This window comes from Malania oleifera, chromosome 1 (genome assembly GCF_029873635.1).
Source record: "Malania oleifera isolate guangnan ecotype guangnan chromosome 1, ASM2987363v1, whole genome shotgun sequence".
Lineage (NCBI taxonomy): Eukaryota > Viridiplantae > Streptophyta > Magnoliopsida > Santalales > Ximeniaceae > Malania > Malania oleifera.
The window spans coordinates 12,427,599-12,442,575 of record NC_080417.1 but is presented as its reverse complement, the minus strand read 5'-3'; the positions used below and the strand labels follow the sequence as shown (position 1 = coordinate 12,442,575).

Sequence of the window (14,977 nt, the reverse complement as noted above, 5' to 3'; positions counted from 1 at the left end):
TTATATATGAGACTTCGGCATTTGCCAAAAGGGAAGCTCAAAACAGTGTGGAGCTCACATGGATCTTGGACTCGAACTTGCTTCAATATATTGACTGGGGTCTTCACGCATCGATAGTCTTCAAGTAGTCATCAAATAACTCTATGCGTACCTAAAAAATAATTTGTATGATTGTGGACATCCGTAGGTTGTTCACGTGTCACCAAATCAACGAATGAAACAATCAAGGCATGTTGATCTCCATCAATCCTTCAAAGAAAACTGATGACCAAGCTGCTAAACAAACTTAAAGATAACAGCTTAATTACTTCCAATGAGTAAGAGATCATCCACATATACCAGAAAATAGAGAGTAACACCATCACAATTGTAGACAAACAAAGAAGAATCAAATTTAGACTTTTGAAAACCTAGTTGAAGAAGACAAGCACCCAGCTCTTGATACCAAGCACGAGGTGCTTGTTTTAAGCCATACAAAGACCTCTTTAACCTGCAAACATGAGAATGCAGATTAGGATCAACAAAACCCAAAGGTTGAACCATGAATACGTCCTCCCAAAGTTGGCCAAGCAAAAAATGCATTGTTAACATCCAGCGGGCGAAGTGGCTAGTTTTTCTGACAGCAATGGAGAGGACACTCGAATGGTCACCAGCTTCACAACAGTATTAAACGTCTCATTGTAATAAAAACTAGGTCATTGATGAAAATCTTTGGCCACCAATCGTGCTTTTTAGTGAGAAATACTACCATCAGGATTTTGTTTGATACGTAAAACCCATTTGCAGCCAACGAGTTTGATGATGGAGTGCAGCGAAACAAGCTCTCATGTGCCATGTTTAACCAAAGTAGTGAACTCTTCGAACATAGCATGCCGCCACTTGGGATCCTTCAAGGCCTGAGACACACATGTGGGCTTTACAGGTTGAGGAAAAGGGTGTTTCGATGCAAGGTAAAGATGTTTGGATCTAAAAATATTATTCATAGACCGGGTAGTCATAGCATGAGTACGGGTGGACCTGGCCAAAGAGGCAAGTGTTGTGGGTGAAGGGATTACCGCTGGCTAATAGTGTGTAAGGGAGGATGATGAGGATCAGGAAGGTGAAGTAGGAGCTGCAAGAGTGCTTTCCATCACAATGGTAGGAGAAGAGGGTATCCGTCAATGGAAGGCACCAATAGTATGGCAAGATCCTGTGTGTTAGCACCCGAGACTGATAGAGAAGGCACAGTGACATGGGTAGAGGAAGAAAAGGGAAAAACACACTCATCAAAGACCACGTGCTTAGACACGTAGATGAGAGATGTAATAAGGTCCATACACTTATAGGCACTCTGGGAGCTCGAGTAACCGAGAAAGAGACAATGCTTGGATTTTGGTTGAAGTTTACCTGTGGTGTAAGGTTTGAGCCATGGGTAACATTGACAAACCAAAAATGTGCAACTTCTTGTAATCAAGGAGATGGCCAAATAAACCTTCGAATAGGCTTTTATTTTTAAAAATAGGAGCGGCCATGTGATTTATCAAATAAATCGCTACCTGAAATGCATAGACTAGTACGATGGAGGAAGACTTTCTTGAATCAATAGAGTGAGGTCAGTTTTGACAATGTGCTGATGCCGATGTTCACTTATACCATTTTGCTGAGGTGTATGAGGAGCGGTGGTCAGCCAACTATTGGAATTAGAGGAGAGAAAGTGACGAAGAGCATGATATTCGCCGCCATTATCGAAGTACAAGTGTTTGATTTGAAAACCAAATTATTTTTAAAGTATGCCTTTTAATTGACAAAAAATGGAGCAAACATCACTTTTTCAACCAATAGGAAACAACTAACAATACTTGGTAAATTGATCAACAAACAAGACATAAAACCGAAACCCATTAAGTGAAGTGGAAGTCGTAGACCCCCAAGCATCAGTATAAATATATTCAAAAGGATGAGTGCTAACAAGAAAAGTGGGGAAAAAAAGAAGGTAATTAATGAATTTTATTGCATTGACAAGCATTACAAATAGATGATGAAGAGACGAGAGAACCTGCAACTGGAAGGGAAAATGTATGAATAAAAAAATCAACAATTTTATTTAACGGATGCCTAAGTTGTCTATGCCAAGTGTCAAATGTTGTTCATTCACTAACAAGTGCTAAAATAGAAGATTTGGTAGCGGAAGAAGCCATCGACATTGGATAGACACCATCCTGACATTTACCGTGAAGAAGAGTCGCCCTCATGCTCTGATCCTTTACAAGAAAATAAAATGGGTGAAACTCAAGATAGACATTATTGGAACGAGTGAAATTATGAATGGAGATTAAGTTCTTGTGAATATTAGGAACACAGAGAGTATTATTTAATGTAAAAGGCTTCGAGGAAGAAGGAAGAGTCATAGAGTCAACATGTGTGACTCGTGTACCTGAGTCATCACCAATGACGACCTCATCCGTGCCATCATACTCTAAGTGAACAGAGAGATTGGCAAGATCAAAGGTGATATTGTGAGAAGCAGTAGAATCCACAAGTCATTTTTTGTCGGTGGACTCGTTGGTAGCGGCACAATTTATAGACTTCACTCTTGAAGCCGAGCGACAAGACTTGGCTGAGTGTCCCACTTTGTCACATAGCTAACAACTAATCTGGGGCTTATCAGACTGCTCTCTGCAATTATAGTGACCAGAGTTGGGGCGATGCGGACCATAGGAACTAGTGCTGGAACTTTGGTTGTGGTTGAATGTGGAATTGGTAGTGTGGCACTGAGTGGTGTTTGCAGTGACAACCAGGGCGGAATTGGAATTGTCAACACGTCTCAAGTAGCTTTTGTGGCCAACTAGCATGTCATAAAGCTCCTTAAACGTAAGAGAAGTCTCACGTGCCCGAATAAGCACTGCAATCTCATGGAATTTAGGACCAAGATCGTTGAGGACATACAGAGTAATATCATTCACTGAGACTAAAGAGTCAGTCACAGAAAGTTTATCAACTAAAACCTTGATGGCATATAGATACTCTGAAACCGAGTGGGACTCTTGTTGAATGTGATTCAACTCTTCTTTAAGTTGCATAACACGAGTACGTGAAAGATTGGTATATAATCGTTGCAACTTGGACCAAAGATCATGAGGAGTGGTTGAAGTAGAAATGAGTGACATTATCAGTTTAGATAGAATGAAGGATGGCATGAAGGATCAACTTATCTTGCTTAAGCCAACACCAAAAAATTGGATTGAAGACACCTGTATAAGATGAACCGACAGAGGAGGTGCTGGTAGAAAGGGTTGGTGACGGACATACAGTGATGTCGTCAAGATAGCCTTGGAGGTCATAGCCAATGAGCAATGATGTTAGTTAGGCGCGTCAAGAAGGGAAGTTGGAAGGAGTTAGCTTCAGCGGAAGTTGGAAGCCAACATTGATGGCAACAAGAGGAGTGTTGCCACTGCCAGGAAGCTCGAAAGTATTGACAATAACAGACTTAGAAGAAACGACCATGAGGGAAAAAAAAAAAAGCCCGTTAGAGAAGGAGCTCTGATACCATATAGAAGATGCAGAACACTGTAACACTTTCATTGATGTGAAGATGTCCTATATGTAGAAATTGCACAAAGTATAGTTGTTACAAATTCAAAAGTATTTAAATACCAAATCAAAATATCCTAGACTATCATATAGAAACAAATATTTAAGTAATACAACTTAAGAATCCCAAGTCATTGCGAACTATTGGATATAAAAAAAATCTTTAGTTGCACAGGTTCTCGACAATTCAACAATTGACAGAAGCATCGGCAGTTTGCTAAAATTGTCGACGGTTTGTAGTAATCCGTTAATAGTTTGGTGAAACCGTTGACGGTAAAACAACACAATTTCCTTTATAGGTATTAAGGGAAAATATAATGAAAGTTGAATTTCCTTCTTATTTTCCTTTCCTTTCAATTTCCCAACTAAAATTCTTGATCCAAATAGACCCTAAATATTTTTGCAAAAAGAAAAAAGATCACTAAAATATACGATTGGATCTGTATCTCCCTATTGAATAATATTAACCTTGTATTGAACGATATCTCCCTAGTGATCTGTATCTCACTAAAATAGATACCATGTCATTCAACCTATCCTTGTAGCTACTTACATTGCTGCGTGAATATTACGTCAAGAGTTTTAAGCAATTGAACAAAGCGAATTTTGATAAATTAGTTTTTAGTAGGATCAACACGAAGAAGGTGTCGCTGGGATTTGATGACCCAATCCATTACAACTTAGAACATCATCATGTGGAAATCAGGCTTGGACTTGAGCATGTGGAGAGAGTGACTCAAAAAGTGTTTGCAAGGTTGGTGGCAAGGATGGTGTTGCATTATGAATTTATGTAACAAATGAGTGTTGTAGTGGTGGAAAGGAAAGGGAGAGACATGAAAAATAACATGAACAAAGTAATTTTATGACAATTATTAACAAATAAAGGAAGTTTCAATGTTTTAAGAAATCCTATTTGAGGGATAGTGTCTTATTTAGAAGTTTATGTATGTTTTGATTAATTATACTTTTGATTGTTTAAAGCATGAAGATTACTAATAAGTTGAAGGTGAAGAAACTTAAATGTAAGGGTATTTAAAAAAAATTTATATCTACTCTCATTTCTTAACTTAGTTATCTTTATACTCTATTATTATTTGTTGCGCAAATAGTTCACTTGAAGAGTATTTTGGGCAATTGACTAAATTAATTAGAAGATGACACTTTTTTTAGTTAATTTTTTTATGAAAAATAATTTATTTCTTTAATGATTAAGATTATGTATAATTTTTTAGATCACATAATTGGTTTTCGTGTGATTATTAAAATTGATACTTGTTATAAAAATTCGTTATCGAGAATATGAGTGATTGTGTATCATGTATTTAAACAAGTGGACATAAAAATTTAATCAAACTCATAAAATTTGTACCCCAATCATGATCAACTCAACCAAACCCAAGTTGTTTAGTTGATTCGAAGGACCATTTGAATATTTGTGTTTATGAAAATTCACTTTTATCTATAAAAAATAATAAAAAAATAAAATTGGTTTTCATAAAAAAAAAATATATATATTGGTAGTATTGAATTGATTCCTTTTATAATAACTTTGAATATGGAAATCAAAGGATCAATCACATCGCATCGTATCTATAATGGGTAAATATCTCTTTTTTTTTTCTTCTTAAGTTGTGAAAATTATTCATAATAATAAATTAGTTACAATTAAAAGGGTCTTATGAATAATTTTTTTTTTATTAATTTATGAGATAAGGTGGATAGGTATATGAAATGAAAGATGAATTATTTCCAAGAGTGACCAAGCTCAAATTATTGTCAATGACCATAAAACTATATATAGTTTGTGCCAACCAAATTATATATGTGTTCATACTAAAAATTTGAAAAAAAAAAAATATTAAGTTAAAAATATTCCTTTCATTATTCTTCATTTATTTTTGCTTCATCTTTTAGTCTTTCTTTTCAACTTTACACTTTAAATTTAATCATTAAGGTGAAAATTATATATACATAAGTATATGTGTAATACAATTAAAAATATTATTATGTTGAACTGAAAAAATATTATTTTAATTTAATTGAAACTTCTCAAATTTATTCAATTAGATCATCTACATTACTGTACATTTAATATTTGTTTGATGTATTAAAATAACAATAGTAAATCTCAATAATAATTAGAAATTACTGAAAAATGCAACAATAATTCTAATTATTAATTTTTTTTACCCTAATAAAATATTACGTGATCCTTTTTTTTTTATATCTTTGTAGACACACACGCACACAATCCAATTATGTAAGAAAAATATTTCTTAGATGATTGAGATTATATGAAAAAGTTTAAATCTTATAATTGATTTTTTTTGTATAATAAAAATTTATATATTCAATAAAGAGTCTATTATCTGAAGTATAAATAATTGTACGAATATAATGTAGTTATACAAATAGACATATAAACTTTTTTTTTTATTACATAGGAACTCCAGTCACCAACGAGCCCTTCGGACCCCCTGGGTGCAGCACCAAACCTATGAATCAACATCCTCTACCCCTAGGTCTCGCTGATCAGGCCAAAGTCCGGAATGTGGACACGACTTCTGTACATCAGTTGGACGTTCGGCCAACCTGACCCTCGGGACACATTTCCATTATCATCCACGGTCCCTGCTAGCTCACAGAGAACTCTCACCATCCACGGTCCCCGTTGGCTCATAGAGTGAACTTCACCATCCACGGTCTCCGTTGGTTCACAGAGTGAACTTCACCATTCACGGTCTCTGTTGGCTCACAGAGTAAACTCTCACCATCCACAGGTACCGCTGGTTCCGTGAGTATATTGACCTGAAATTGAACCTCCGATATTCCTTCATACTTGCTGATGTCTTTCCACCACGCCATGCCCATGGGGGCGACATATAAACTTTTGAACTATTAAAAGAAAATATAAAATTCATTGGAAAGGTGTTGTTATATATTTAAGGTCCTTTGCATATGTTCAATCTTGTGAAAAAGAAAATCTTAAATTTAATTTACAATTTTTATTTAGAAACATTAATTGAATTGGCTTTAAATGAGAGAATTAATAAAGATTCAATAAAAAAATAACTAAATAAATATACTTTATTTTCCCTACCATTGATTATATATAATTTGGTGTTCTTTAAACTATTTTATAAAGTAATTAATTTATAATTTATAGTAGCTTGAATGTTTCAATTGGAAAATCATGACAAGTTGAAATTTTCAAATCAATTATAAAAACAAATCGAACAAAATTTTCACATCATCTTATATGTATGAATACCCATGATCTAAAATACAATCTAATATTAATTAAAAATTTATCTAAATAAATAATATTAACTTTCAATGAGATTTATATTTAAATCTCGCCATGATTTTCTATTGAGCAAAGAACATAATATTATGTACGAGTTATATATATGATAGAACTCAATATTATACAAAAATATTATTTATACAAATTATTATTTTATTGTAATTTTCATTTAAATTAAGTTAGGCACTTGCATAGCACGCGCTCTTCTCATTAGTCAATAATTATAAGGGAGTTGAGGTAACATTATTTTATTTTATCAGCTCAATAATTTCTACTTATAATTAAGTAAAACGCCGAATGTTACGGGCACATGACGTCATGACCCTATGACATTTAGCATCTTACTCGTAAATTAATATTGCCTTTGTAGAGTTTTAAGAAGCTTCTCTTAGTAGATATTCTAGTGATCAAAGTTTGAGACTTCTTTGTTCAGAATCTTAGGATGAGTGGGAAGCACTATAGCAAGAGAAATGGACTACCTCTCATTGTATAGTTTAAGCCCAATATAGGCTTTTCAATTGATAAAAAAAGAGTTGAAAAGAATCGAAACACCAAGTCACTATAAAAATATGAATACAAACGACAAGTGATTGTAAATTGCTTATTGGAGAACAACTTGTCTATATGATTTAAATATATTACTAAAAATAACAATAATTTTTTTTAAAAAAATGGTAGAAATATAAATTGTCATTTAGAAAAAAATGAAAAAAAAAATTGTCATTATTCACTTGTGGAAAAATCATTTCATTTTTTATTTTTAATTTTTAAATAATTTTAAAAATATCACTTCATTTTCTAGTTTCTAAAATTTTTATTGAGCAATTTAGATTAATGTTTAGGGATAGATATTATCTCTCCTTCCCTTTCAAACAAATTAAACGGTCTTGATTGCTGTGGTACCAAAAATACAGGTGAACAAATGGATATGGTAAAGAAGCATCCTTGTCAACTCATGTTATATAGAAAAATTTAAAAATATTTTTTTTATTACTTACTAAATTTTTTTTCTCATATATGTTTTTAGAAATTTTTTAAAAAAGCGTGTTTTGCTATTTTTTTTTAATTATTTAAAAATATAATAATAAAATAAAAAATGATTTCACGACTAAATAGTTTTATTTTTTTTTTAAATTTTTAATAAATTTTTTAAAAAACTGAAAAAATGTTCCGCAATTAATGGGCCATAACTTTACAATATTGGAAACGAGCCATCGGCCATGGGCACCCTCGGCCCAAAACGATTTACATTGGGCCTCAAATATGACCCACTAAAATGTTTCCAGCGGCCAGCGGACAGGAAGGCAAAGTTTTAACAGTGAGAGTGGGACCCGCATTTTGAATCTCGATAACTGCACTAGTATGAAACGTGAGGAAACGCGCGTTTAGATGATATCCAAAACTGGATTTTATCCACAGATGAGATGCCCATGGCCGAGAGTTCATAGTCTCTTCCTCTGCTTCTCCTTTTTCTTCCTCCTCTTGTAGCCCTCTTCTCTCTGGAACCGAAGTGCGTAAAAAATGGCGATGTCATACAGCTGTAGTTGGAACGTTCTGGCGCCGGAGAAGGCGGTGTGGAAGTCTCTGCTATCGCCGAGTCCTCTTACTGTGGGGAATACTCGAGTGCTTCGGGTGGCGACGTTTGCGGTTGAGTCGAAGCGGTCGGCGACGGTTGGAGCTAAGGAGGGACGGGTGAAGGGAATAATGAAGCCCAGGCGCATTTCCCCAGCTTTGCAAGAACTGTGTGGCGTCCCCGAAATCGCTCGCACCCAAGCCCTCAAGCTTATTTGGGCGCACATCAAGGAGCACAATCTCCAGGTTTCTCTCTCTCTCTCTCTCTCTCTCTCTCTCTTTCTCTCTCTCTCTCTCTCTCTCTCTCCTCTGTGCTTGAGAAATATTTCGCCATTTTACTGTTTCTTGTTAATTATTTCAATTTTGTCACATTGCATCCGAATTGGCGAGAAATTGAGTATTTAGCCTGTGGCAGAAGCCGACCATCCGCTCGTTAACCCGGTGTGGGCGAGCGTTTTCCTAAAGACTTAAAAAGAGCAACGGTTCTTTCATGTAGAATTCGTAGCCACTGATTATAGAGGGCCACATTAGTGACTCAGAGTCAGAGATATGCTTTGGCGTGGAGGGGTCGTCCATTACGGCAGTGGGTTTAAATATATATATATATATCAAAACGATGATACCCACTCCACTAATTTACGGAAGCCCACCCCCTCTAGCCTTTTTTACTTAAATACCAAGGTATTATCTCAAGTGGAAAGCCTCGAACCCTGATTATTTAACCAGGAAAGCCTTGAGTTTACCACCTCTGCCATCCTTCCCCGGACCCTGCAGAGGCGGGAGCTTTGTGCACGGGGCTGCCCTTTGCTGTAAAATGAGTGCATATGAGGGTAGGAATGCATTAGGCATTATGGGTTGAAAAAAAAATGTGCTAGGGCTTGCAGTTTAGGCTAGGATTCTACAAAAGTCGGAACAAATTGCTAGAAATTTTCTTTAGTGTAGCCAAATAAATATGTGAATGATAAAATAAAAATATTTAAAAAATATTTTCAAAGTAAGTAATTAAAATGTATACACATTTCACATTTAGTCACATTTAACACTACTAACTATTATTTCAAACAACATTCACTTACAGGGAAAAGAAAGCCAAAAAAAAAAAAAATCACTTCCTATCATGTTACATCAATTTGCTTTGTTTTACAAAAAAATCGTGGGTCTTCCATGTTTGTTGTATTTAAGAGTTGGGGTAAAGTAGTGTTTCAGAAGGAGGAGCCCCTAAGCTTACCAAACACTTATTTTCATTTTTAAAGAGTTGTGGCCCAATTTTGCTCTATGTCGGTGATGTAGGACAAGCAACAAAAAATTCAGAAATAGAGGGAGACTAAGAGAATTATGGGAGAGAATTAGAAGAAGAGAAGAGAAAAAAGGAGAGGAGGAGAATTATAGATGCATAGAGAGATAGAAACAAAAGTAGAATTGTAGAATATAGAATAGAATTCGGAATAGAATTAGATGCCAACTGAGAGAACAGAGAAAGAGGACAAAGTAGAGAAGGGCAAAACAGACTAGAATAGGGATGGAGATGGAAGAAGAAGAAACTAGAGAGAGAGAGGGGGGGGGGGTGGAGAAAGAGAATACAAAATAGAATTCAGAATAGAATTAGAAGCCAACTGAGAGAACAGAGTAGAGAAGGGCAAAATAGAATAGAATAGGAATGGGGGTGGAAGAAGAAGGAACCAAAGAGAGAGCAAAGAGAGAGAGAGAAAGAGAGAGAGAGTTCTTATTCAAAGGATAATTGTACAATAACTTGTGGTCTAGCATTCATACCCACTACTACTACTAACTCATATATACATAAAGCCCCCAACAAAACATGAAATTACACAATACCAAGGAAAGTCAATCAAAAAATACAAAGGAAGGCCTAACACAAGCACAATTTCCTAAACTATGCCTAAAATAGGTGTGATGAATGGGTAGCCTAATATATGTGGGTGGTCCTCCATCATACTCCCTGAGCTGAAAGGAACTCTGCTTCGGAGAGTGTGACTGTATGTATGACTCTCACAACTTAGGAAAGCTCTCACAAACAACATCCTTAGTAAGTCATGTAGCATTTGACTTGGGGCAACCTCTCCATTGAACCAAATATCGATTAACAACCTTGAGGATATCTCATGAACTCAGCATCCGAAATACACTCAATTGTATCTTGTGGCTAAGAAATAGAGGGCACTAGATGGCAAAGCAAAAGGCTCAAATGTGCCTTTGTAAGGTGTCAAATCCTCCACATTAAAAACTAGACTAATGGTCATATGAGTAGGCAAATCAAGTAAAACTATGCATTAGGTCCAAGTTTCTTAAGATGGAAGAAGGGCCAATGGCATGGGCATGGACCTTTATAAATGAATTTCTAGGGTAGCGTTCAGGTCTAATGCGAACCATGGCACTATTGCCTACATTAAAGTTTCTAGCTTTACAATGCACATTTGCAATAAGTTTGTAATCAATATTACTTTTGGCAAGTTATTGCCTAACCTCCAACATGCAACTTGTGAATATGATGAACAAAAAACTCAATAGGCTCTAAAATATGGGCATCTAGTGGCAAAGGAACAAGTTCAATGGGTGCATAGGGTTTGTAATAGAATACACATTCAAAAGGACTCTTAGCTATGGACTTATTCACATAATTATTGTAAGCAAACTCAATGGTAGGTGGCACCAAGTTCTAATTGGCCATGTTTTTTTCCTACAACACACCTAAGTAGGTTACCAAGAATACGTTTCTCAACCTCATTTTGACCATTGGTTTGGGGGTGGCAAGCAGAAGAAAACATCAAGTGAGTTCCACACATTTTCCAAAGTGTCTTCCAAAAGTATCTAGAAAATTTGATATCCATATCTAACACTACAGAAGTTGGCAGCCCATGCTTGACAAAATTTTGAAGACTTCCAACAGTTGAGACCTATCCCAATCTTTACCACATAGCTTCTTTTCTCTGCTTCCATGGCACCTTCTTTGACCTACTAGCTTGTAGACTCATCTTGGCTGTCAAGATAGATCATTTTGCATCTCGCAAGGTTTGGAATTTGTATTTTAATGCTTGACAATTCTCAATTATGTGGCCTGGACATCTTGAACGACATTCACAAGAAACATTGGGGTCATGCTATTTTAAATAAGGCTCGTGAACCTTTGATAGTGGGATGGGCACAACCAGATGATGCTTGAGTAATTGTGGGAGCAAATCTACATATATTATGAATATAGGTTGAATTTGCATCCTTTCGCTCTTGTCATTTTGTTGTTTTTGTTTCAACTTCCTTGCTTGGGTGGTACCATGAGAATGGTTTACCATCACTAGTGGCTGGTAACTAGAGACATTACATACTACTTCTTTTACTTCATACTCTTCTTGGTTCCTATCCTTCTTCTTTTTGATTGGCACCCTCTTTATTTTGATCTCTAGGCCTTCTCATTCCTTCCTCTTGAATCCTTCCAGTTTTTATGCCTGACTCAATTATTTCTTTGATCCTTACCACATTGGCAAAACTTGCAGCAGTGCACCCTAACAAACACATGTAATATATGTCAAAGGGAGTACCAATGGACAATGCTAGGATTTCTCGATCTATATGAGAATGCTTCTGTGGCTCTATCCTAAGGTTGATGACCTAGGGTCTTTTTGTGTTGTTTGACTTTATATCTTCAGGATAAAAGGTCTCTCTATTGTTCCTATTGTTGCCCATAAGTAGGCTACTAGAGTCTCCAACCTTGGAGGTTTGGGAAGGATACAATTTGAGCCGGATGTTTTATGGGCCCATGCAGAGACCATTGTCTCACGAGGGTGAACACGATTCCATCTCTATCTAATACTAAGAGGACGAGCTCGAGTGTAGAGCTTGTGAGTGTGTGCATATCCCATTACCCCATAAACCATAGCATATAACCCTATTTATGAAAAGAAATGAATCAATGAAGACATAGAAGATTCATAAACCATGTTCTATTTGATGTTTGAACAATCTTGAACTTAGCTTTTTGGCTTGACTCTTTAAAGTCCCTAGTAATTTAACGACCTCTTTAGAACAATTTAGCTGCATAAGATGCATTAGAAGTCCTATTACATGGGATAAATGTGTTGGAGAATAGAAGACCCATCCTTTTTGGAGTTAGAAGAGTTGGCAGTGCTCAAGGATTGAGGCTATGGTAACAACCTTGTCAAGGAGTTCTCTTACTTGCCTATTCAATTGAGCACACTCTTTTAAATTCATCCTATAATGTGACAAATTAGGTAATTGTGAATCTAGAATGAGATCTATGGCATGCTGAATGTCTCGCATAGGTGGCAACTCATAGGTAACTCGCTGGGTAGTGGGTACAACATCCGAGAAGTGAGAGAACTCATCTAACAACTTCCTTATCTTGGGTGGATACTCACATGAAAACTCTTGATCCTCAGAAGGAACTTCTCAAGTGTTGATCGCTAAAATACACTTGTTTTCTAAGCTCTCTTTCCCTCTCTCAAAGGCCCTATGATCTCGCAAGTGAATGCTTCTTTGAACTGAGACTTGAAGGGCTATCATGTTTGTTAACTTGGGATCCTTAGGAGTGGGCTTGGTAGGGGTCAAAATGATCTTCTTATCTTTGTGCCTAAAAGCACAAGTTTTTTTCCTACCATGATTGGTTGCATCATGAGCATATAACCCTGGTTACCCCAATAGCATAGACCACATTCATCGGAGTACATCACAATATCCTTATAGTCTCTTGTTTGAAGATACCTCTTGGCAACAAGTAGATAGGTAGATTTGTGTTGTTTATCCAATTCACCTTAAAAGAATGAGGGTGTGGCTCTCCCTTAAGGTTCAATCTTCCTAGAGGAGCTTTGGAGATCTCATTCATGCTACTACCCCCATCATTAACTAACTTACATGTCCTATCTCCATAACGAATGAAAGTGTGGAAAATAGTGGTTCCTTTCCACTTCTCACTAGCCGTGGTAGTGGATAAAACACACCTAACCACTCTAAAATGGTGGTTATCCTCCTCAAAATCATCAACAAACTAACCTTCATCTTCGGAGTACTCAATGACATCTACAACCTGATCTTCACAATCAGGTAGGTCATCAGTTTCACGCTCTAAAGCTAAGGTTGGTGGGGACAATGGGCAGTAATGTGACCTTTAGAGTGGCAACAATGACAATGCATAGATGAGCTGGTACTCTAAGGAATACTAGACCCATAGTTTTAAACCTGGATAGGTGACCAAGCTGGTGAAACCACTTAGTCAGTTCTACGAGTCGGGCCGGTAATATATATGTATATGAATATATGTTTGTATATATGTTTGTAGCTATTTATTACATACAAAAAAAGTTGATGTTGACGTTGATAATTTTTGTTATCTTGAAAGTTAAAAAAATGTTAAATAATAGTGAGAATGGATTAATATTTTGAATTTATTTAAAACAATAAAAAAATTGATTAATTTATAAATATTAAATAATTGTAATATAGAGTTTCATCTGGTTAAAATTTATTTACGTTCCGTTTGGGTCGAGAATTTCTTTTAAAGAAATAAATATAAAAAGAAAATAAGTGAAAAATTCATTTTCTATTATATTTTATTTTTTTTATTAAATACAATTAAAAATAAAAATTTGTTCTGTTATGATTCAAAATTAAGAAAAATTAAATGTCAATTATGTGCAAAATACAAATTTTGTCAATTGATTTTTACATATTTTGTTTCCTTTTTTACTTTCATATTCCTTGATGCTTTTCATTACTTTTCTTAATATTTTCAAGTTTCATATGAGAGTTTAAGGTAAAAGATTTTAAAATTTGATAATTGTATATTTATTATATGTTTGGACACAAGGTTGGCCCTAGATCACCAAAATTCTAGGTTAAGCCCTTTACATGGATTAGTGAGTTTACTGGTTCCTACCCAATGGGGTTGGACCAGCCGGTTTGATCCTGTTTTTAAATCTTCTAGACCTGCTAGAGTGAACAACACGGAGAGACTCTATTTGCTTCACAAAACTCTCTTTAGGGGTAAATTGAGGATGATAGACCTAAATTGACGAAAGGATTTGGAATGACAAGACTCACTCACTTGAGATGAAGAGATCTTGAGGTACTTTCCAATGGCAAGAGCTTTCTGATAAGCTGCCTTTAAAGACTGAAGTGAAAATAATTCATCCTCTCTCCTAATATCTTCTTTAAGACCATTTATGAACCTATGCACAGTGTGATGTGTGATCTCTACAATACCACTCCAAAGCATCAGCTCCTCGAACCGCTCAATATAACTTGCTGCAATATTGGTCCGTTGATGGTCAAAAGGTCACTAAACAACTGGTTCTTATATGAAGGAGGGAGGTACTTCTCTTTCAATTGTTGTCTCATTGCTTCCTATTTGGGCCAAGCTTAAGCCAAGCCCAAACCAAGGTTGAATTTGCTTGTTCAAGCTTCTTTATTATATAAATGAACGAGCTCGCGAGCCCTTATTGTGCCGAATTATGAACAGTTTAACTCTTTGGACCCTCTCACTATCAGAGTATGATGCTCTTT

The 14,977-nt window shown here is 35.7% G+C and overlaps 2 protein-coding genes across 4 annotated transcripts in view; one reads left to right on the top strand and one right to left on the bottom strand.

Annotated features, from left to right (window-relative positions):
* Nucleotides 1-2,621: 2,621 nt before the first annotated feature.
* On the bottom strand, nt 2,622-3,146 carry LOC131149674 (uncharacterized). Its single transcript, XM_058100365.1, has one exon. It carries the CDS (start codon nt 3,144-3,146, stop codon nt 2,622-2,624), a length of 525 nt encoding a protein of 174 aa, XP_057956348.1.
* Nucleotides 3,147-8,099: 4,953 nt separating this feature from the next.
* Nucleotides 8,100-14,977, top strand: part of LOC131155300 (uncharacterized) — a 50,820-nt gene continuing 43,942 nt past the window's right edge. For 2 of the 3 annotated variants that reach the window (XM_058108346.1, XM_058108354.1), the window contains exon 1: nt 8,262-8,695. In XM_058108346.1, the coding sequence (XP_057964329.1) occupies nt 8,399-8,695 (297 nt within the window). In that variant the 5' untranslated portion in view covers nt 8,262-8,398. Of the gene's footprint in view, nt 8,696-14,977 lie in introns of all 3 variants that reach the window. The other variant, XM_058108339.1, reaches the window with a different exon arrangement.

What these genes read in the sequence shown, in the direction of transcription:
- LOC131149674 (XM_058100365.1), bottom strand. Translation starts at nt 3,146, where the DNA reads ATGTCACTCATTTCTACTTCAACCACTCCTCATGATCTTTGGTCCAAG.